The sequence below is a fragment of the Belonocnema kinseyi genome, chromosome 9 (assembly GCF_010883055.1).
Source record: "Belonocnema kinseyi isolate 2016_QV_RU_SX_M_011 chromosome 9, B_treatae_v1, whole genome shotgun sequence".
NCBI lineage: Eukaryota > Metazoa > Arthropoda > Insecta > Hymenoptera > Cynipidae > Belonocnema > Belonocnema kinseyi.
Window position 1 is genome coordinate 5,044,906 of NC_046665.1, and position 24,622 is coordinate 5,069,527.

General features: G+C 36.7%; 1 protein-coding gene across 5 annotated transcripts in view; it reads right to left on the reverse strand.

Moving 5' to 3' along the window:
- The window catches only part of LOC117179771 (NSFL1 cofactor p47-like), a 201,987-nt gene that overhangs the window by 10,809 nt on the left and 166,556 nt on the right, over positions 1-24,622 (reverse strand). For all 5 annotated transcript variants that reach the window (XM_033371866.1, XM_033371863.1, XM_033371862.1 and 2 more), the window contains one exon: positions 13,515-13,718. In XM_033371866.1, the coding sequence (XP_033227757.1) occupies positions 13,515-13,718 (204 nt within the window). The remainder of the gene's footprint in view (positions 1-13,514; positions 13,719-24,622) is intronic.

Sequence of the window (24,622 nt, forward strand, 5' to 3'; positions counted from 1 at the left end):
CTCAGTGTCTTCGGGGATGTCATTAAGTTTTCATCGCTTCAAATAAATCTTGGCGTATTTTTCTAAACCAAACTCTATTCCAATCTCCTAAGAATATTATTCGACAATCCCCAGAGCTGGAAGAAGATGCTTTTTATTTTCAGCGTAGATCTTAATCCGATAGATAGCGGCAATAATGTGAGGTAAAAGAGGAGTAGACTCATAGTGTTGCCCTAAATGAAAGTTGTCTGAAAGTTGATGGTGTTAGTTGTCACAGGATGGGTTCCAGATGCTTTTTACTGAGTCGCCTAGTAGTATGTGGTTCCGCGACTTGTTTATGTTTATGTTTTTAGGCGTCGCACATACACGCGGTCGGACTCAAACCGCGCCTTTTCTAATTTGATAGGTGCGATTTTATAAACATCCTGATTCCTTTGCTAGGAATCAGTTGGACGGCGCGCGCGTCAAGTGATTGTTTTGATGAATTCGGGACGATCCTCGAATTAATATCTCGATGCACCTCACGATGTGTGGACGAACCTTTAAGCTTTACAACAGACAGATGATAAGCGCTGCGTAGGATGCTGCGTCTTTAAAGACATATCTATTAGTAAACAGGTTCTCCAGACATCCTGCTACAACTTTGTTTCAGCCGCGTTGTCCGTAAATTTCTTGCCACACAGGTCCAATTGTCCGAAAAATCCTATCATTTAGGATAGCTGTAAAGTTCTATAGACAAGTGTTTGGCTGTTATTCTTTGGATCATCTATGCTGCCCATATTTGGCCGGAGTACTGTGCGCCCTTCCGCCAACCACTCCGGAATAGGCTCTTCCAACTTTAGATATGAGGTGAAAATGGGATAAAGGAAACTTCTTCCACCAGAAGGTCCTGACATTATCGGGTCCTGGTGCGGAATAGTGCTTCATGCCCATCTGAAACTTTTTCTTTTGCACACTTATGACCACGTCTCACTACCGTGAGATGCGTGGTCACAAGGCAAGTTGAAATCACAATGACAGGCCGGCGAAACCCTCGTGTGTCTTGAGGACACGAAGCGATCCAAGAATCACAGTTTTCTCTATCCACCTCGCAAAAGTGCCTTGGCATATTTTTGGCACGCTGGTATGGCTTTACAGTTATTCACCCTTTCGTTAGCTGCTCGAGGAAACAACAACCATCAAACCACCAAAAAGTTGTAAAGCGGTTCAAAGCGATCGAACGCGTAAGGTACCCGAAAATGTATCGGCAAGCAATGCCGATCACCGAATCAAATCAAGGATGACTTTCTTGACTGCTACGATGCAATTATCATCCTTGTTAGAGGAGAGTTTATGGCCTATATGCAAACTCTGTGTTACATGAAATACCCAGAGCTTCAGAATGTTTCGTATCAGTCATTGCGAAATGAAAATGTCCACCTCTAAAAATTAAATATCTGCGCACAGCGCTTCTTCAAACGCTACATAAACAAGCTATAAACGAAGATGAAGAAACGACCTTGAGACCCACCACGGAAATTATGAACCTTCTGAGAGATGATAGCGATTGCAGGGTAAGGAGGAACATTAACATACAGGTTCCTTTTAAGTTCCCAAGATCTGGCTGAAGTGGACGCCTCCCTTCGTGAGGATATCTCGGAGAATTCCCACTTCTCGACTACCAATTCCTCAGTTTATGGTCTTGCGAAAGCTTTGGCTGATTTTAAACTAAGAATAAAACCGACGATGGCTCCAAAGACGAAAATACGCATGCATCAACTAAACAAGCAGATTGGATGGGCAAGATATTATGTCTAAGTTCGCCGGAGAACTGAGGACCTTCAATCACACACTGAACAAGTCAAGGCTTGACTTTTGTAGAGAGGTATACAAGGTTCAGATAAATCTGGAGCTCAAATACGACACTGATAATAAATGCTCCTACCAAAAAAAGACAATATGTCCAATCTACAGAACTATAGGCTAATAACTTGTTTAAACACACTGTATAAGATCTTCACAGCTGTCTTAAGCGACATAATTGTTTTAAGAATGGAGCATGTGTGGAGAAAGATGTACGAAGCACACGGCTCGAAAAAAGGTGTAGCAGGATGCTGAGAGAACCTGCTCATTGACAGGTGCGTCGGCAAAGACGGAGCAGCTAATCAGCCTGTCCTGTGCATGGCCTGGATTGACCGTCGGAAAGGTTTCGATTCAACCTCTCATAGAGACATTGATGTCCCTTCAGAAATCTAGATTTACTATTTCATCTGAAAAATATCGAGTAGCAACGAACTTCATCTTCCATAAGGGCGTCTTTAGGACGACACCATGAGCCCTCTGCTTTTCCGTATCAAAATTCTGCTTCTATCTCTCGCAATACAAAATTTTTCTGGATACCTCAGTGGCGACACTCATAATTGCAAGCATAAGGTGCCTCTTGTACTTTATATATGTGACCTAAAGATCTGTCTTTAATAAAATCAAACTTCAGAGGGCTTTACATACCGTCAAGCAGTACACAGGAGAAATTGTTACGCAGTTTGGAATTCTACAAGTGTGCCAAAATTTAAGTGAGAAATGGAAAGATTTTTAGCGTTCTCAAGGATCCTGCTCGGGAGATTTGGTCTTCAAATCTGTCGGCGTTGAACGAGGTATCTGCAACTACATGCTTGTCCCCCCCGGTTCAACTCTAGTCGTTTGGGGTGGTTGAATCGACGAACAACGAGCTAAAGACCCTTGGAATTCCCACAGGTAAGATCATACATGTATTCAAGAGCATGCATATCAATTCATTTCTTCCGTGATTATATAATTCACGCCATGAAGGCGGACGCGGACTTCTGAATCTCTAGGTTATTAATAGCCTAATTGTTCTGAATACAGCTTACATAGTTGCAAATGGCAGATCCTCTGGTAAAAATGGCCAGTAACCACGAGATGATTGGCAAATGAGCGTTCCTTTACAAAGCCGCGTAGCAGGTGGCCGAGACCCTTGACCTGAATTTTTATATTCAAAGTAAGGAAAGTGCAGTACGCCATCTAGAACCTTCTTTTCTATAAGCTGAAGTAAAGAAATCAAAGGTTTAAAAATTTCGCCAAGTGCTACTTGACAAGACAATGCACGGAGACTTTTACAGAAACTCAGAAGAGCAGTTCCTGTCAAAAGAGTAAACTGTTACTTTTCTCAAATTATCAGGGATTAATTCAGGTACAGAGGGTTTTATTCTCGTATTACAGGACGGTGTAATTTCCACCTTAAAATACCGCGATTGAATTTTATGTCAAGAAGTTCCAAGCGATAGGTGCAGAATGTTTCATGCACAAGCTGAGTACCTAGAACACATAATACCTTAGTATCCCACCCACGCGGGAACTACGTATCTCTACAATACAGCCGTTTCCGTTACACACTCGAGGCCTGACATCGTTCTCCGAGACTTCGGGAAAAGAACTATATTCATGATCGAAATCTCGGCTGCGGCCGACTACAATTGTAGTAGTTGTACTTGTGATCGGTTACTAAAATTGAAGCGCACTATTTTTCAGACCAGGAGAATCAATAGATAATCACCTTTGCTCATTGTTAACACGTCGAATTGTATTCTTACTTATTTTCCATGAACTGCCCGTAAGTAAAGGGTGTGGCGAACCACCCACATCAATCAATGTTTACTCAAAACGCAGACTGTCACCCGGTAAACTAAAACAGAGTGACGTCAGAGACAGCAGACAACGGAAGAATTCCGTGCAGAGCATCGGAATCGTCGTGGCGGTTCCTAGCGGCAAACCATCGACATAGGAAGTACAGAGACAAACGGAGAAGATACAAAAATTCATACAATTCAAAATAAAAAATGGTAAGAGTCCACCGAGGAGGCCGGCAACTAGCAGATGAGTGTCCTGAATGTTCTCCGCGTATTTTAGATTAATCTTTCTTAATGCACAGCACGCCGACAAAGTAGACCAGCTATCATAAAATTTGCTAATTGCAGACATCGGCCAAGATCATCTTTCGCGTCAAAAACTTATACTTTAGAGTCAGTGCCCAAGCAGAGGTGTCTCCAACGGTGACTCTGGGATACGGGGCGACCTATCAGAGTAAGTAGTCTTATCCTTGCATGCGGGGTTCTGCAAGGATGAACGAACCCCTTTCCCTAGCTTCTCGCCGGAATAACAATGACAACATCAAACACAGTTTTAGTAAGTGCGGATGAAAGCAATAGAACGTGCAGGGCTCCCGACAATGAGTCAACCAACAATGACGACCACTCTAGAGCTGGGGGAGCCAATGAAGATAGAGTCAATACGATGGATCGACAGAATCTCGGGACCTTTAGGTGGACAGAACGACAAAATCACGACTTGCTAGAGTACTACGATGCGAGTGGGGCTCTAAACAGCGGTTACATGACACGACTGCATGCTCTATGGTGCGAGAAACACCCAGAGTTATCGCACTTTTCGCATCAACGTCAGCTCAACCATGCCGAAATAATCCAAAAAAGAGGTTATGTAAGCGGAGCGCCTACTCTACCACAGCCAGAACAAGCCGGCAACAGAGAAAGAGAGGCGACACTAAGATCAACCGCGGGCAGAAATCCGATAGGGGAAGAGCGATGCTTCATGACCCGGAGAAACATCAACACAAAGATCCACTCAGACCTCTGCACTATAAATTGTTGTGTGTAGAATGCAGCGAGAGCTTTGGCCAATGCGAACTTTGGTCATAAGACCAAAATACAAATGCATTAACTCGCCATAATAATATGCTGGGCGAGACAGTACGCGTTCCCCATTCAGTGTGTGATTGACTACATAACATCTGACAGAAATTTTACCGCCAAGGTTCGAAAGTTTGCGCGCGAATTCCGGATCCGTTATCACACACTTAACAAGTCAAATCTGCTAACCAAAAGGCAGCATATTGTTGAGAGAATACGGATACTATCTGACGCTAAGAGAAGTCTACAGCGGAGAGAAAGGTGGGTCAGAGAAAACCAAAAGTTTCTCTGTGACCCATATAGGCTCTTGCAAGACCCTCCAGTTACAGTCGACCTCCCGCCCAAACCACAGGAGGTTGAAGTATTTTGAAAAGAAGTGTACGAGGTGCAGCTTAGACTGGACGAAGACTCAGAAAATATAAATAGCTTTAGGGATCTGTGTAATGCCCTCGTAACACCTGAGGAACAATGCCCACCCATAATACCGAGAAGGTGAAAAAAGTATTAAAAGGTATGAAGAACTATTCTGCCCCTGGACCAGATGGCATCAAGACCTTCTGGTGAAAGGAGTTTACTTCAACCCATCAGCATTTGGCCCGTATTTTCACCTCATACTTAAAGTTGGAAGAGCCAATATCGGAGTAGTTGCTGGAAGGACGCACAGTACTCCTGCCGAGAATGGGCAACTTAGCTGAAGGATTGTTCGGGCAATCAGACCTGTGCGGCAAGAAATGTATGAACAATGCGGTTCAAAGAAAGGCGTAGCAGGATGCCGGGAGCACCTGCTTATCGATATATGTATCTGCAAAGATACAGCATCCTACCAGTGTGAACTATCGATCGCCTGGATTGATTATCGGAAAGCTTTCGATTCAACCTCCCATAGACTTACCATCTGTCTTTTGGAAAGCTCAAGGGTTCATTCCATTGGGTACTTTTGCGGCAAACCTACAGATCGAAAGTACAAAGCCACTCATGTATTTTACATGGATGATCTTAAGATCTATGCTAAAAATAAAGACCAACTACATCTAGCTCTAGGTATTGTCGAACGATACACAAAGGAAATAGGAATGGAATTTAAGTTGGACAAATGCGCCATAGTTTATTTGAAGAGAGGAAAACTTAATGGCATTCCTGAAGACCCTGAGCTCATCGACAGAAGCATTATTCTGGGTACAGCACATAAGTCGCAAATGGAAGAGACTCTCTTCTTCAAATGGTCAGGAATCACGAAGAAGTGGGCAAAGGAGCGTTTCTGTACAAAGCAGCGGAGGAGGCTGCTGAAACACTCGGACTTAACTTCATTCAGTATTAGGGGTGAGCAAAATGCATCAAATCTTATCTCTCTCGAGTATTCACTCCTGAAAGCCCGGATTAAGAAAGCACAAGAGAAAAACTTCCGTGAACAGGTCGTCAATAAAAGGATGCACGGCATCTTCCAGGAGGATCAGTCAATGTCGTGTAAGCTAACTTTTGCTTTCCTCAAATCACCCGGATTGAAGTCTGACATAGAGGATTTTATTTTAGCATGCCAAGACGGTGTCATTTCCACCTTAACATATCGTCGCCAGATTTTGTGCCAAGACATTCCCGATGATAGCTGCAGGGTGTGCCATGCATTCCCCGAGCATCTATCACACATACTATCTAGTTGTCCTAATCATGCAGGAACGACCTTCATTCAAAGGCACAATGCGGCACATCCGATTACCAATACATATTATTGGGATCATTAAAATTTACAAAGCCTAGACACATCGTTCCCAAGAAATGATATAAGACAGGAAATAAAAAACACAACATTCGAATGTGATTCCTTTCTGGAGAAAAATAAAGTTTATTTGAGAAACCGACGGACTACTAGAAATATCACGAATGGGAATTACTTAGAATCCATTTAAACTTTCGCTTCAAATACGAAGTGTACATTAAGAGGAACGATTTTGAAACTTTTGAGAAATTAAAGGACTTATATAAAGAATGGGAAACTGAGCTAGCTAAGTCAAAAATTCGAGGGTAATATCTACAAATTACCGAAACTAAAATTGATGATAAAAATGAACAAAAGCACAATAACGGTAATGGGAGTTAAAATAATGCTGAGAACAAAGAAAAAGACAAATGGTCAAACTGACAACTAAAACGGAAACCAAAATGAAAATAAACAGGGTAAGAGTGATTTGAAAATCGATTTCCATTTTCACTATTTGGATTTTCATTTATACTTTTTCCAAGTCAAAATGAACAAAATTTCAGACCTAACTGAAAATCTAGATTCTCACTAATAAGTGGACCTTTAGGTCTGCCTTTTTTGGTTTAAATTGATACTCTCCTCAACGAAAGGTACGTACCAGAAGTCTTCTGAGAATAATTAAGAAGATGCAATTTTGACCCATTTTCAAGAAAATGTATTTTAGCAATTGCGAACGGATGGTCATCAAGCCGGTGTATAAGTATTTCGAAGCATCGATAGCTCCCTGGTAGAGCGTGTAGCTGATAGTTGCAAGGTTGTGCGTTCCATCCTGGCTATCAGTACATTGTTTTCATTCTTTTTATATCAAAATGCTTGTTTATTCTATTTTTGATCAATATTTAATATAATTATGCTATTTACTGATTATTTGTTCCTTATTTAAAATAAAAGCTTTGTGTCTTGAAAGTGTATTTTCACGTATTAAAGACACTTGTCTATTATTTATGTGTTTTTTTACAGTTTGCAGAAGACAATTCAATTTTGTATTTATTGTAAAAAATTTTGATTGCAATACTGTGCAATACTGCAATACGTGAATTCCTTGCGCCCCGTCTATTTCTTGTATTACTTGTATTACTTGACTAATCTGGCATTATTTATTGGTGTGTACGTCTAAACGTCGACGTGCACAGATGGTACCCGATGAACGGTTTACGTACACAGGTGGGACTCTCTTAACTCCCAACTCGAAAGGTACCAGAAAATTTCGGGTCCAAAAATTCTAAAAATGATTTAATTTAACGAGATTATAGGATTTCACGTAATCCAAGGAACACAAGGAACTCAAGAAATTCAAAGAATTTCTGAATTCGGGGAACTACGGAATTCAAAGATTTTACGGAATTCAAAGAATTTACAGAATTCGATGAAATGACGTAATTCAATAATTTATGGAATTAAAGGAATTTCATGGAGTCCTTGTATTCCGACAATTTCTTGTATTATTTGAATTCCGCGAATTCGTTGAATTATGTGAATTCTTGTTATTCGGTGAATAATTTCAATTCCTTTAATTCCATAAATCCACACATAATATTCTAATCAGAAATAAATAATTGCTCATATAAATGTATAAATTGTTAGGCACCTTCCCCTTAAAAAGTTTTCATTTCTACAGAAAGAAAATCCGCAATTTTTTGTTTTTCGAAATACGAATATTAACGCGTATTGCCGGGAATTTTAAAATCCCATTCAGCTAACATGGGGAAAATTTGAATTTTCGAAAGATTAAACTCATGTTCCAGGGTTTCATCGAAACGTACCAAGTTTTTCAGGGATTTAAGGGGGTTGTCTACGAAATAAAACGATACTAACAACTTTTATTTCCAATCCACCCCCTCCCACCCCACCTTCCCTGCAACACCCCAAATATGACCAAAAAATAAAAAATAAAATATTTTACGAATTATTGTTATTTTTTAGCAATTTTACGTCGTCTTTTGCATTCAAAAAAATAATAACTAATGAAAGATTTGAATATATAATATGACTTTTTAAACAATTTTCAATTGTTTAAACAAATTCAAATTATTTGAACAATTATTTATTTCCGAAAAATGTAAAAAATAATCGTATTTTTTTATTGAAATCCAATATTTTGTCATTGGTTGAAGTAGTAAATACTTCTAAAGACATTATGTAATTATTTAAATAATTAATTATTGTTTATTTTTTAAATTTATAAAAATTGAGCCAGAGATATCCGCTTTTTTCAAATTTGTATCCTATGCTACTTCTTCTTTATTCATAATGTGTCTACTAAGGGTTTACATGACTTCCATTCGTTAAAATCTTTCCGCTCACACACACACACACACACACACACACACACACACACACACACACACACACACACACACACACACACACACACACACACACACACACACACACACACCATTCATACCCTTTCTATATGTACAATTACTTACAACTATTTACATCAAGTCTTATATCTAGTTCCTTATCTCTATATCCTGTGATAACGCAATTTAAGGCTTATTAGCAAACGATTGAGCCGGCGAACGCAAGCGAGAGTGCAAGCGAGAAAAATAGCATGAGAAAGCAAACGCATTTTAGTCTACTTAACTTTTACATGACCATTACTTACAATCTTAACTCTTCGAATCTAAGTGACTTCAGTTTGCTTTTTCTTTCACTTTTTTTATACCTTCATTTGCCTTTTTTCCACGTGCATTCTTTCATTCTCTCTCATTCGCTCCTCTAGCACCCTCCAACTCCTTCATCCATTCTCCTCCTATCAACCATCCCCTAGGATCTTAACCACATTCTCTTGTCAGCTTCCTTTATATTCCATTCCTCTCCTACATCCTTCCCATACATGCACCCATGTTTCCACCTCTCATTCACATATTCTACATGTTCTGTTCTCTTCTTTTTCCCCATACATCCGCTCCCTTACCTCGTTTCCCAATCTAAAACTCTGAATTTGATAACCACGTTATACTCCATACTCTATTACACATTATCCATGTCCATTCCTCTAGTTCCTCTCCTCCATATTGCCATACTTCATTTGGAATCTCATCTATATCAGGTGCCTTTCCATCCTTCATTATTCCTAAAAGCTTAACTATTTCTTCCCTTGTTATGTCCTCTTCCTGATCTCTTTCTCCATACCATTTTCCTCCCTTTATAACTTTTCTCTCTACTCTCCCTAGCAAATCCAAAAAATATTTCTTCCATTCTACCATTTCAATATCTTGGTTTACCCCTTTTTTTTGAAATTCTTTCTCTATTTACTACCTTCCATACCTTTTCTTCCTTCCTAGCCTTCTCCGTCTCTTCCTCAAACTTTGTAATCTCTTTCTCTTTCTTTTTATAACACAATTCAGTATACTCTTTATTTTTCCCCCTATATTCTTCCCCATGACATTCTTCTTTTCTCCACTTTCTTAATTCCTTTCTGACCTCATTTTTCTCTCTTTAAAGTGCTCATCCGACCCACTTATATTTCCCCCTTTACTAACTTCATTTTTGTGTGTGCACTCTAATCCTCTTTTTATTTCTTTCTCGCATTTAAATCCCCACCTATTATCAGTCTAATCTCTTCTTTATTTTCTTCAATCATTTCTTTTATCTCCTCTGCTTTCTCCTGAATATCACCGTTCACATAAACCCCCACTACCTTCCACTTCTCTCCTCACATCATTACATCTTCTAGTATTAATCCTTATTTTTGTTCTTTCCTGTCTTTCGTATTTTTCCCTGTTATACATGCATTCCTTACACCCATCACCATTGCTCCCATTGCTCTGTCCTTTATATTCTCCCCCTTTGCATTTTGTAATTGACATTGGTAACATCTTAGTAACCTTCCCCGTAGTAATTCCCATCTCTTTTTATCTAGACACGTCTTCATCATTATGTCTACATGACATTGTGTCAAATTTCTCATAAACTCCCTATCCTTTCTCTCCAATCCTGCTATTTTCCAGTAACATATCTTCCATTCTTCCCTACTTTCGTTTCTCGTCTTTTTTTCTTCTAATTCCTTCCTCTCCAAGTTTCCCTGCACCTCATTTCTTACTATCTGTTTCCTTTCATCATCCCAATCCCACCATACTCCGTCTATTTGTATTCTCCCATACTTGACCCATGTTCTTCTTTCCTTTTTTCTTTCCTCTTCCGCTATTTTTCTTAACTTATACTGCATCTTCCTTTCTACCTATGTCAAATCATACTCTATTCTTTCCGAGCTTCCATATAACATCCTCTTCTTCATCATCACTTCCCTCTTATGTTCCCATTTCTTTAGTCTTACCAGTACCATTCTCTTCCTTATTCGCTCTTTCCTTCCTACACTTCTACCCACCAAAATCCCGGTTCGAGCTTTCTAGTTTCTTTATGCTACCGTGCATCTCCTCTACCTTTTTATTATTATCTTCCTGCTTCTCCTCTAGTTTTCGTTCCAATGACTGCATCCTCTTTTGTAACTTTTCCCTGACTTCTTCCCATTTTTTTATTTCTTTCTTAAGGTAAGCCATTTCCCGCCTAATTTCCTTCTTTAGTTCCTCTCTCCTTTTCTCCTGCTTTTCTTCATATTTCCCCATTACCTCTATCATGACTTCGCGAATTTCCTTTAGTCTTTCCTCTTTCCTCGGAACTTCACTTTTATCTCCGCTTCCCTCCGCCCCTTACTATTATTCGTCTCTTTACTACTTACCCTCTCCTCTTTCTTCCTTTTGACAAAAGTATCAATTGATCCTACGCTTTTTGCTCTTAATATCTACTTTTTTATAGGTTTCTTATACTTCACCCTTGCTTTCCTTTCGACGATCTCCTCTTTCGGCGTACTGAACACTTCCTGCTCTAAATCTGTTTCTTCCGCGGAGATACTCGCTCCGCTAGCCATGAATCCAATTCAAACTCTCCGGTCTCACAGATCTCCAAACAACCTGACTACAACTTTCACACAAATCTGTCTCAATCCTCACAAATCTCTACCTCTCCCTTTCAATATCACAATCCCTTAATTATTCTTTCACATCCACACCCTTCTTCACACTTCCACAATCCACTCACCTCAAATTTCACCGCAATTTTAGAAAAACTCAGAATCAACAATTCTCACTACTTCACACTTTCATGCGGGAAACGGAAGTTCTCCTGTGCTACTTTTTGTTGAATAATTACATCATTTTGATACATTTCTTCTAATGTTTAATAAATTTCCATTTTTTTTACACAATTTTTATTTGCTTAGGCAGTTATTGTTCGATAACAAAAGAAATGAAATAAAATAGACGACATACAATTAATTACGATTTTAACAATAGGCTTGGAAAATCAATTACTTGAACGAATTACATTTGTTCAAACAATTAAAAAGTAGTACATTTATTCTTTCTATACAATATATAGTCAGCAACATAATTGTACTTGCTCTATTTTGTTTCATTTTTTTTAGTTATCGAAGAAACGGCTTGAACAAATAAAGATTGTTTAAAAAAATAGAAGTTTATTCAAATTAAAAGAAATGTATCAAAATTATGCAATTGTTCTACAAAACTTAGCATGGAATACTATTTTTTTAAGTGGACATCTCTGGCGCAATTTTTAGTAATTTTGAAAATACACAATAATGAACTATTTAAATAATTACATGTTTTTAAGACAAATTTATGACTTCAAACAATCACAAAAAAATAAATTTCAATAATAAAATACGATTCTTTTTTTACACTTTTTAGGAATAAATAATTGTTTAAATAATTTACATTTGTTTAAACAATTGAACATTGTTTAAAAAGTCATGGTAAATATTTAAATAATCCATTAGTAATTATTTTCATGAAAAAGACGACGGAAATCGCTTAAAAGTAACAATAAAACGTAAAAATGTAGTTTTTTAAATTTTTGGGTCATATTTAGGGCGCCGCGGACAGAGTAGGGGTGTGTTGGAAATAAAAGTTATTGGTATGATTTTATTTCGTAGACAATCCTCTCAAATCCCTAAAAAACTTGGCACGTTTCGATAAAACCCTGGAACATGAGTTCAATTTTTCGAAAATTCAAAATTCTCTCAGGTTAATTAAATTATAATTTGAAGTACCCGATGGAACGTGTTAACATTCGAATTTCAATATATATACGGCGTTTCTTTTTCCGGAAATAGAAGCTTTTGGGGGGATATCTTGCCTTGTAGATAGAAAAGCGTTTTTTGGACCATCCTAATACTGCCGTACAAGTTAAGAAGACACTTATGTCTGTTCAACTTCGAACGGAGAAAATCAACGGAAAGACTTTGTCTCGAAAAAGTATTATGGATTTAATTTTTTATAAATGTTTCAACGACCTTCATGCAAACTGATGTATATTTGTCTCATTTTGTAAAAAAAATTACATTTTTGTTTTTTTGCTACAAAAAATCAACATGCGGTTGCTAATAGTGAAAAATACAGGGGAAAAAGGACGCGAGTTGACACGCGGCTTTCTTATCTGTAAAATATCTCAACCTTATTGTATTACCATACGTCATACCTGGCGTTTAGAGGCCAAATACAACTTTTCAGGGACTTACCGATTAATCTTGCAGCGAATAACAAATTTCAGTCGCAAAAAAACTTGTTATTTAATAAAATATATTTGTTCTTCAGAATTCCCGTTTGCGTAGATAGATGCAGTATTCTTCTGCGAATCGATTGATGTAAAAATCTCATTTTCGTCAAAAATGTGACTTAAATGTCTTTTTAACTTGCACGGCAGAATACACACAGTTACCATTTTTGGAACTAATAAACTGAATTCCGAATATTGCATATTAACTTTCCATCGAAAGGAAGAAAACGAAAATTAGACGAAAATAAAAGAATTTTTAATGAAAGAGTTGCCTTTTTTTACCAAAAAATATCAAATTTATAACAAAAAAGATTAAGTTTCATAACCAAAAAGCTAATTTTCTAAAAAACGATTGTCTTTTTAACAAAAAAAGTAATTCAAAACCAAATAGTTGAATTTTTAACTTAAATAATTAAATTTTCTTTCTAGAAACCAGTCCTAATGTATAAATATTGAAAACATTGATAAATTTCTGTTCAAGTTACAAAGGATACGTTATAATGAATCGTCGAAGATCACCTACTGTATGAAACAGATTGAACTGAGCTCTCACGTTACTTCCATCAGCGAGTCGAATCTGTATTGTTGTTGCCGGTTTATTTGTATCAACGATCAACTGACTTCTAGCTCGAAGTTCATTAGCAGCATCATCTGAAGAACCTGTAGAAACGGGCATACCAACAGTAGCAGGAGAAGGGCTGTAATCATATTTAACTTGTTACTGCTCATAAAATTACATGTAGGAGCTGCAATTTAGTACACATAGGTCAAACAAGAAGACCCTTAGGTACAAGGAGAGATAAGCAAAAAAAATATTTATAATAGAAATGAAGAATACCCTTGTGTCTCTTCTAAAGACAAAACCACACATGGACATGAGTACGACTGAGATGGTGTGAAACATATATAGTAAGGACGTTTACTATGTACTCATAGGGAATATAATGGTATAACTTTAGCATGCCATGAAACCCATCGTACGTCTTGGAGACTCAGAAGACGTGCGCTAAATACGTATAAACTAATCAGGAAAGAAGGCTATGTTCTCCAGGGTTCACCGCGCATTTCAAATAAACAATTAGTTACGAATTAAACAAAAACGTCATAAGACATTAAAAAGTCTACACAAATACTGTCGTGACGTGCATTAAGTATTTTCTTAAAAATTGGAGTTGGTTTTCACTAAAGTAACGGTACGTGAGTGATATTTGACATTTCTCAAGTGTCTAAATCGTTGTACTTTGAATTTAATTTATTAATTAAAGTGAATATCTTCAGGTTGGAAGTAATTAATTGGTAATAAAATCTGTTGTTTTACTTATTGAATTAAATATGAGAGTCAAATGCTTTTGACGACAAGAGTATCGGTAAATATCATCAACTGTGAGTGTCCTTTTTTAAAAATAATCACTGCGAATACTAGTGCCCTGATTTATTAATTTTTATAACAAATTTAATGTATACCAATTAATGCATTATGCATTGAAGGAATAACAGCTATTCACAAGTGAGGTAAGTACTTTCATACTTTCAAAACGTAATATATCATCAGTTTAATTTAATTCTTAATATTTTCTTATTTAGAATTTTGTTTTTTTCCACAGATTCACAAATTCATAAACCTAGAAAATTTATAAACTGAAAAAAATTGTAATCCGCATGATAATAAAAATTGTAACGATGAATCTGATAATAAAATAATGCAAGTTAAGAAACGGCGAATTATTCTTATAAACTGTGTCCAGCGACCTTCAAAACTTAGAATTCTCTTTGAATTATTTTTTAACATTGGATTTTCCTTAAATTTTTTACTAGAACCTTAAATTAATTTTGTTTTCTTTTAAAACAATTATTTTATTAAAATCAGAAATGTAATTTTAATCTTTTAGTCTATTATAAAAGAAACATCTCGTTTCAAAAAAATATTTCTACTAATTTCTTTTATTTATCCAGATATAATTTGTACTTTATTCATTACAGAATAAACACAGAGATTTCTAGGCATTTTTTGTAGACTTTACCATTTATTTATAGATTGAAATGAACGAATTTTAATATTGTGAATAATTCTATAAATTTTTTATTTCGTCTCCGATAATATAGAATGTTAAAGTATATATTTTTGTGATATTTAACTTAAAAATTATACAAATTATTAGCTGATATCTTTAATGTTAACAGCTTCAGAATTAGAATGAGCCATGGCCATATAACGGATTTTCAAGAGTTTCACCACTCGCTTTTTGAGTATACACCAGACTACAAAACATTACTAAAGGTTTCAAAATGTTTCAGGAAAAATTTTCCAAAGATTTAAAAAAGGCGTGTACAAGAGATTAAAAATATTTGACAACAATTTCACAAAGCTTTTTAAACATTGAAAAGATTTAAAGGGTTTCAAAGATTTTAAAAGGGTATCGCACACCAGATTTCAAATATTTTAAAACATTTGTAAGATTTGAAACGATTTTACTAATCGTAAGATTTCAAATAATTCAATGATTTAAACGAATAGAAAAGATTTCACAAACAAAGGCTTAAGAAAAAAATTACCAAAGAAAACACGTCCCGAGAGTTTTTGTGAACATATTCCAATATTGCGTTAAATTGTTTTTAATTCGTAACTCATTATTTATCTATAATGCGCGGTGAATTCTAAGGAACATAACCTTCTTTCAGAATTAGCTTGTACGTCTTTTGCGCACGTCTTCTGAGTCTCGAACCTTTGACCAATCAGCCCAAGACCTCGAGCGCGGGAGATTTGAAAACTAATTTAGAATCGCCTATTTACTACTTTTTTTAATTACACAGATGAACGGCGGATTGCATTGTACGCTAAAGTTATATCAGTATACTCTCTATGACAAGATAGATAACGGGTCCGGAGTTCGCGCGTGAACTTTCGAACCTTTTTCGGTAAAATTCCTGCCGGATGTGATGTAGACAATCACATACTGAATGCGAAACGCGCACTGTCTTGCCGCGTCTCTATTTATGGCAAGTCGATGCATTCGTCTTTGGTCTTATGATCAACCGTTGGTTTTGTTTTACGGTTCGCATCAGCCAAAGCTCTCGCTGCATTATACACACAATAATTGATAGCCCAGAAGTCGAATTCTTCGGAAAAATATCCACAAAGCTCGTCATCAATTTCAGCCAGATCTTTAGGCTTGAGAGAAATCTTGGTGTTGATGTTTCTCCAGGTCATAAAGCATCGCTCTTCCTCTATCGGATACCTGCCCGCAGTTGGTCTTCGTGTCGCCTCTCTTTCTCTGTTGTCGACTTGTTCTAGTTGTGGTAAAGCAGGCGTTCCGCTTACATAGCCCATTTTTTTGAGTAGTTTGGCATGGTTTCGCAGACGTTGATGCGAAAAGTGCGATAGCTCCGGGTGTTTCTCGCTCCACAAAGCATGCAGCCGTGCCATGTAACCCCGTTCTGGGGCCACAATCGCATCGTAGCACTCTAGCAAGTCGTGATTCAGTCGCTCCGTCCACCTAAAGGTCCCGAGATTCCGCCGATCCATCACATTGAATTCATCTTCATTGGCTCCCCCATCTCTAGAGGGGTCGGCATTGTTGGCCAACCCATTGTCGGGAGCCTATGACAAAGCCACCGAACGCGTCCTCGGGTTGGGGATAGAGGGTCCCTGTACCAAGGGTTTCTGCTGAATATGGTTACAAAAATAAATAGGCAGTCGCGGACAATTTTTCAGGGATGGTCCCGAAGACCACCTTTAGCTGGACGGAGCACTGAATCACGACTTGCTAGAGTGCTACGATGCGAGTGTGGCCCCTGAACGGGGTTACATGGCATGGCTGCATGCTCTGTGGAGCGAGAAACACAAGGAGCTATCGCACTTTTCGCATCAACGTTTGCGAAAACATGCCGAACTACTCCAAAAAAGAGGCTATGTAAGCGGAACGCCTGCCCTACCACAGCTAGAACAAGCCGAAAATAGAGAAAGAGAGGCGACACTAAGACCAACCGCGGGCAGGCATCCAATAGAGGGAGAGCGATGCTTTATGACCCGGAGAAACATCAACATCAAGGACCCACTTAACAAGTCAAGGCTGCTGACCATCAGGAAGCATATTGTTGAGAATACGAATACTATCTGCTGCTAAGAGAAGTCTAGAGCAGAGGGAGAGGTGGGGCTGAGAAAATCAACAGTTTCTCTCTGACCCATCTCGACTCTTCAAAGACCCTCAAGTTACTGTCGACCATTCGCCCAAATCAGAGGAGAAAAAAATATTAAGAGGGATGAAAGACTATTCCGCAACGGGACCAGATTGTATCAAAACCTTCTGGTGGAAGAACTTTCCTTCAACCCATCAGCATTTGGCCCGTATTTTAACCTCATATTTAAAGCCGAAAGAGCCGATTCCGGAGTGGTTGGTGGAAGGGCGCACAATACTCCTGCCGAGAATAGGGAACTTAGCTGACCCGAAGAATTACAGGCCAATCACTTGTCTGAACACACTGTATATGGTATTCACAGCCATCCTAAATAATGGGATTTTTCGGGCAATATAACCTGTGTGGCAAGAAATGTATGAATAACGAGGGTCAAAGAAAGGCTTACCGGAATGTCGGGAGAACCTGCTCTTCGACAGACGTGTCTGCAAAGGTGCACTATTCTACCAGCATGATCTATCGATGGCCTGGATTGATTATCGGAAAGATTTCGATTCGTCCTCCCATAGACTTATCATCTGTCTTTTGAAAAGCTTAAAGGTTCATCCGCAAATCGTTAGGTGCATAGAGATTGATGCCGCTTTGGAAAACCAGATTTACTATCTTATCTTGAAAAAAATCGTGTGATAACTAACAAGGTCACCTGTCAGAGAGGTGTCTTTCAGGGCGACACCATGAACCCACTTCCCTTTTGCCTTACATTAGTGCCACTATCTCGAGCACTTCGCCATTCCGACGGGTACTTGTGCGGCAAACCTGCAGATCGAAACTACAAGGTCACTCATGTATTTTACATGGACGCTCTTAAGATCTATGCTATAAACAAAGAACAACTACATCTAGCTCTAGGGATTGTCGAACGATATACTAAGGAAATTGGAATGGAATCTGGGTTAAACAATTGCACCAAGGCTTATTTGAAGCGAGGAAAACTTAATGGCATCCCTGAAGATCCTGAGGTCGTTGATAGAAGCGCCATACGACACCTTTGCGCTGGAGAGACTTATACATACCTGGGCGTGCCACAGAGCCGCATTCAGGATGTGACATCTATAAAGGATACTCTCCAAAGCAGATACAAACGTCTCATCCGGCAGATTTGGTCTTTCGAACTGTCGGCGAGGAACAAAGTATCTGCAACGAACATGCTTTCCAACCCGGTAGTACTCTATTCATTTGGAGTTGTTCCATGGGCGAAGAACGAGCTCAGATCCTTTGATATCGGGACAAGAAGGCTATGCACGTGAACAAAAGTATGCATCTTAAGTCTTCTGTTCCGCGACTGTACATCTCACGCCGTCAAGGTGGTCGCGGAATATTGAGTCCTGAATGTCTTCACAACAGGATTATTGTGGGTACAGCACATAGAATTGCAAATGGAAGAGACCCTCTCCTTATAATGGTCAGGCATCACGAAGAAATGGGTAAAGGAGAGTTTCTGTATAAAGCAGCGGAGGAGGCTGCTGAAACACTCGGACTAACTTCAGTATTAGGGGTGAGTAAAATGTATCAAATCTTATCTATATCGGGTACTCACTCCTGAAAGCCCGGAGTAGGAAAGCACAAGAGAAAAACTTTCGTGAACAGCTCCTCGATAAGAGAATGCACGGTATCTTCCACAGAAATGTGGAGGATCAGTCAATGTCGTGTGCGCTAACGTTTGCTTTCCTTGAATCGCCCGGATTGATGTCTGGTACGGAGGGTTTCATTTTTGCATGCCAAGACGGTGTCATTTCCACCTTAACATTCCGTCGCCACGTTTTGAGCCAAGACATTCCTGATGATAACTGCAGGGCGTGCCATGCACACCCCCAGCATTTAGCTCGGCACCAGCTGACAAAAAAATCATATCCAAGGAAAATGAAAAGAAAGACAGGTATCGAGACCTTATAAGGGAGTTGCAACGATTGTACCCGGAATATTCTGTTAAACTAATCGTCCTTACCATCGGCGCTCTTAGAGTTATAGATGAGACGCGTAGACGGTATAATGAGTGGTGGGAGATGTTTCACGAAATCTCGAACTCTCGAGCCAAAGCCCTATTACTCGGATACCTAACAACTCGATTATCAGCAATAATAACGCTCGGATTTTTTTCCGATGGTTTAATTAAAAAGAGCAGCGCAAAATCTATCGAAATGTGTAAAAACCTTGGTTTCAATTTTTTTAGAATAAGTCCCCTTTTTTCGACACACACACACACACACACACACACACACACACACACACACACACACACACACACACACACACACACACACACACACACACAATAGCACGGAACGTTCCGCGGGCACCTTCGGAATGTTCCAATGGAACTCTCCAGGAACGTTCCCTGGAGATGTAAAATGTACGCAGGTTGGGAACGTTCCACGAAGGTTCCATCGGGACCCAAGCGCAACCTTGCGGTTTTGAGACTGAAACAACAGTTCTGAATTTGGCCGACAGGTGGCGCCACCAACCTATTTTTTGCTCACCTGTAATTTTTTCGTTTCACCGACCGAGCGGAGATTTTCCTAGCGCACGGGTTCACCAATAGATGGTGCTAAAATCAATAGCCGTCTATCATGAATATCGATAGTGGCCGCTATTGCATGCTAGATGTCGCCACTAGTCCTATGCTTGCGCTCAGCTCCCGCTTTTCAGTTCCTCTTACATAGTCGCAAAATTAGTCCCATAAGTGGTGGTACAATTACTTTAGTAAGCTTTTTTGACCCCCATCTTACGCGACCCTATGAACTTATTTAATATTTTATGGAAATATAAATATTATTGGTATTTAATAGACACAATGGCAAAATGGCTAAAAATTCTATTAAATAAAACAAAAAGGTTTCTTGATATAAAGTAGGGAGTCCAAACGAAAATTGGTGAACCTTTTCTTAGTTTCAATTTTTTTTTAAATCCGCAGATCCAGCAGAACGCGAGTCCACGTTATGTGGTCCAAAAATACATTGGAAGTTTTTTCTCGAATTTGCATGCATTGCGCCAGCAAATTCGTTCGAATTCACAAAAAGATATATGCATTTCTTTTAAATTATCCTTACCGATAGAAATCTCTGAGTATATACTAAACATTCTCTAGGGTCAGTGAAGCTCAGAGAAATTCTCCGGAGGCACTTAGGTAGATATATTTAAAGGTACAGGTAGCTCTTTTAAATGTTTTAAAGGCTTTAAAATGCCCTTTTCGAAATTAAGATAGAATTACGATCATAAATAACAAGCAAAAAGGCTGAAAATGAAATAAGAATTCGATCATAAATAACTAGCAGAGAGGCTATATCAATAGAGTAGCCGACAATCAAGGGTCCTTTGTTAAACTTTCGGATTAAAATTTAGACGTAGATTTTTTAAATTCATAGTTAACAGCCTAAAACATAATAATTCGGAATCTACGGGTTTCGATGATTTCAGATTTCTTACTTTTTTTTTAAATGCTTAAAATTGGAATTAATACGTTTCTCGTAAATGGAATGAGATACGCCAAAAAAGACAACAATTTTGAATTTCATTAGAAAATTGTATATTAGTATATAAGTTATAATTATAAGTAAGTATAATGAGAAAATTCATCAATTAAAAAAAAAGTGTTAATAATTTGAAGAGAAATTTAAAAAGGGAGAGTCGGGTTAGCGACGGCCCACTGCTGCAAATAACTCTACCTGCCCGGTACGTGGCGAATACAAAAGGAACAATATATTATTGTCCCACCACTCTTAAAAAGACCACTAAAAGGACCTTGAAAAGGACACAAATCTCTCAGACTATCTCAGAGACTAAATCATTCAAGTCGGCTCTGCTTTTAGAATCAAATGGGCCAGGCTATTTCGCTTGAGAATACTCAGAGATTTCTATCGGTAGGGATGTTATATGTTAGATGTTTACATAAGTTGTTTAGACAAATTTTTATTGTTTATAACTATCGTCTCCTATAATAATGATCGATAGCTGTGGTTTTTTCTAAAATTTCCAAATGTTAGTAAGCTTTTCACTTCGTGAGATAGTAATTAATGCAAACCCGCAAAAATATTTGGTTAAACAGTTTATTACTGTTTATAATTATTTTCTCTGAGGTAATTGCCCGAAAGTTATTGTTTTTTCTGAAAATATTTACTTTTCTTTGGTTTTGCAGTGATTAAAGAATAATAAATAAACAATAGAGATAATAGATTTCTTTTTTCGAAATGTTCTTCAAATTTTCTATATTGATCATATTACAACAGTGAGTTTCTTTATAGTAATTACTGAGATCTAGAAAGTCAATAAAAAGTTTAATATTTCAGAACAAACTCGAAACTTTCTATAGAATTAGTCTAAGAGAATATGCCTCTATAAACCCTAATAAATTGTTTAAACAATTACGCTTGTTTACTTGCAATATTTGTTATCACTTATTTTGCTTAGACAATTATGTATTCTAAGTTGCATTAATTATGATCTAGCTGTAGGCGAAAAGTTGACAGAAAGTGGAAAATTTTAGATGATGAAGATGTGTGAAATGTATATTTTAGAAAAAATCGTTTTTATAATCATGAGCAATCTGAATATTTGCACCAATTGTTTTGCAGTTATTAGGTGTAAAGGTGTCTCATATAAAAGTACAAAAATGATTTATTACAGCTATATTTCGTCAATGAGTGAGGTAATTTTCTGAAGGAATCTGAAAGAGGTAAAGGTAGGGAAAGGACTAAAGGCTTAAAAATGATTAATACACAAATAGCTGATTCTTAAAAATCAAATTGTATTCAGGACATTGAAAGCAAGACTGATGATAGTAAACATTCTTACCAATTGAAAACAGTAACTCATTTCTAGCTAATTTAATCAGTGAAAATATCTACTCATCGTATACAGTAACCCGTTTTTCCGGTTAATACTATTTATTTTTAAATAACAAAAACAATCATTTTTAACAAAATAGGTTAACTTGTCAAAGAAAAACATGAACTTTCGACTAGCATGATAATTTTCAACCACGCGGAAATAATTTTTTAACAAAGCAATTCAACGTTCCACAAAGTGGTTTTATTTTTAACCAAAAAATATAAATTCTCGACAAAAAAGTATAATAATTAATATTATAGTCAAAAGACGAATATTTTACAAAATAGTTGCATTCTCAACGAAAACAAATTTTTCGTTTTTAAACAAATAATTGCATTTGTAATGAACAAAAATTAAATTACTACCAAAAAGATGAATTTGCAATAAAATGGAGAACTTTTAAACCAACAATTAAATTTTTCATTTTAAATCCAAGAATCAAAAGTATGAAGTCTAAGCGTTAGTGCAAAATAAAAGTTGATATATTATAAGCCAATAAGAATAATTTTATGTACTTCAAAAAGATATAGTATTTGTCTATTTTCCAGTAAACATAATGTTATTGATCTTTAATCAAATTCACATATTTTGTTGAAAATTCATTTGTTGTCGGTAAAAAATTCATCTTACTGATTGAAAATTCACCTTTTGTAACTGTTCATTTCAAAATAAATATTCGCTTTTGATTAAATTTTAACTATCATGACGAATATTCTTATTTCTTGTTAAAATATTAACTATTACATTTTTCGTGAACAATTCATATTTTTTGGTAACAAATTCAACTGCTTGGGTGAAAGTTGAAATGACTTGTTAAAAGCTAGTTTCTTTCCTTGAAGATCCATCATCTTAGTTGAAAAGTTATCTCTTTATTTGAAAATTTAAGTATTTTGTTAATAAATCTTTTTTTTAATTAAATAGTTTAAACCGAAAAATCAGCTATTCAATTTGGGTTAAAATTTTATAATTTTTAATAGATAATTGAACTATATGGTTGAGAATTCATGTATTTTTTCGACAATTCATGTTTTTGGTTGTTGTGGAAAATCCATATATTTTGTTAAAAATTCATCTATTTCATGTTCGAAAATTAATGGTTGTATTCAACTTCAGTTAAAAAGTATCTCTGGGAACAACTTTGTATCGTCATATGGTGATAAAAATAATTTTATGTATTTAAAAAAAAGATTCCTCCTTTTTTCGTTCCCTTATTTTTATAATACACTGATCAATGGATATAGCATATTTCTGGTTTCAAATAAATGTATTTTTACTGATTTAAAATGAAATGCGTCTCATTGCCAGGGTTACTTACAATATTTAGCAGTAAGTGCACACGTAGAAGGCTACATGCCACCTTGGATTCAGGGAATTAGATCAAAGAAAGGACGATGCTGCTGGGCATTAGTTTATATGCCGTATTCGGCTAAATGCCTACCTACGAAACGATTACGCACAGCCAAATTTAATCCTTTCGGTCCACACTTACTTTCCTCTCTCCAGGTGGCATAATTTCTATTGCATCTTTTTCTACCAGGTGCTCCATCATTGTCATTTTGCGTTAGTTTACTGAAATCCGTAATCGGAAAAAGTTACAATTGTGCAGTGCAGTGAGTGAAAAGTGCCACACAAAAAAAGAGTTTACACTACACAGCATACTTCTAAATACACTGTTTCGTCTAAGTATCAGTTCACATAAACTTATTTGTATGATTGTAACTTATTCAAGGCGCATTTGTGTTAAGCAGCAAATAATGGCAGCATTATCGAAAAATGTTTAAGTCAATGTTCCTCAATTAAAATATGTAGAATATAATGTTCGAAATACTTTTCCGGATAGGACTTTATGATATTTTTTAAATCTATTTCCATGGTAAAGCTTTTCTCATTAACATAATTCAAAGTTGATACAATAATATAAACGATTCCTTGGTTCCAGACGAATACATTGACCTACAATATTAATACATTATATTAAAGTATTCGTAAGATATGATCCTTCACATTATATGAAAAATCGGTTTTCATACTAAAAATTGTCTCATTTTCATAACTTAAAGTTGATATGAGAACAGAAAAGATTTGTTGATTCGAGACATATCGATTCACTTATAATATTAATACACTTCGTCGAAGAGTAAGGAAACTATGGTAATGCAGTTTATTTGACAAAATTTAAAATGAGCATAAAAATCAAAGCAAATCAAAAGCAAATCAAAATGAGCACCTTGTAGTTATAAATACAAAGAAAGCAGAAAGGCTCGAGATAGAATTCACAGCTTTCTTCAAAAATTTTAAAAAACTGCCAGGGTGTCAAAAATCAGACAAAATAAAAAATTAAACATTATTAAAAATCAATTTTTTCTTAAAGATTACATTTCACGTAATTCTGAATCGTTGTAAACTAGTCCAAAACACCTAAAAATTAAAACGTTAGACGAAGCAAAATTAGTCGAAATAGGCGAGAAAAACAAAATTGTTTAACAAAATTTTTAAAAAATGTAAAAAAAATATTTTTAACAAATGTTTGAAAAAAATGGAAATGAAAATTGCTTAGAAAAAATTTGTTGAAAAAAATTGTTTA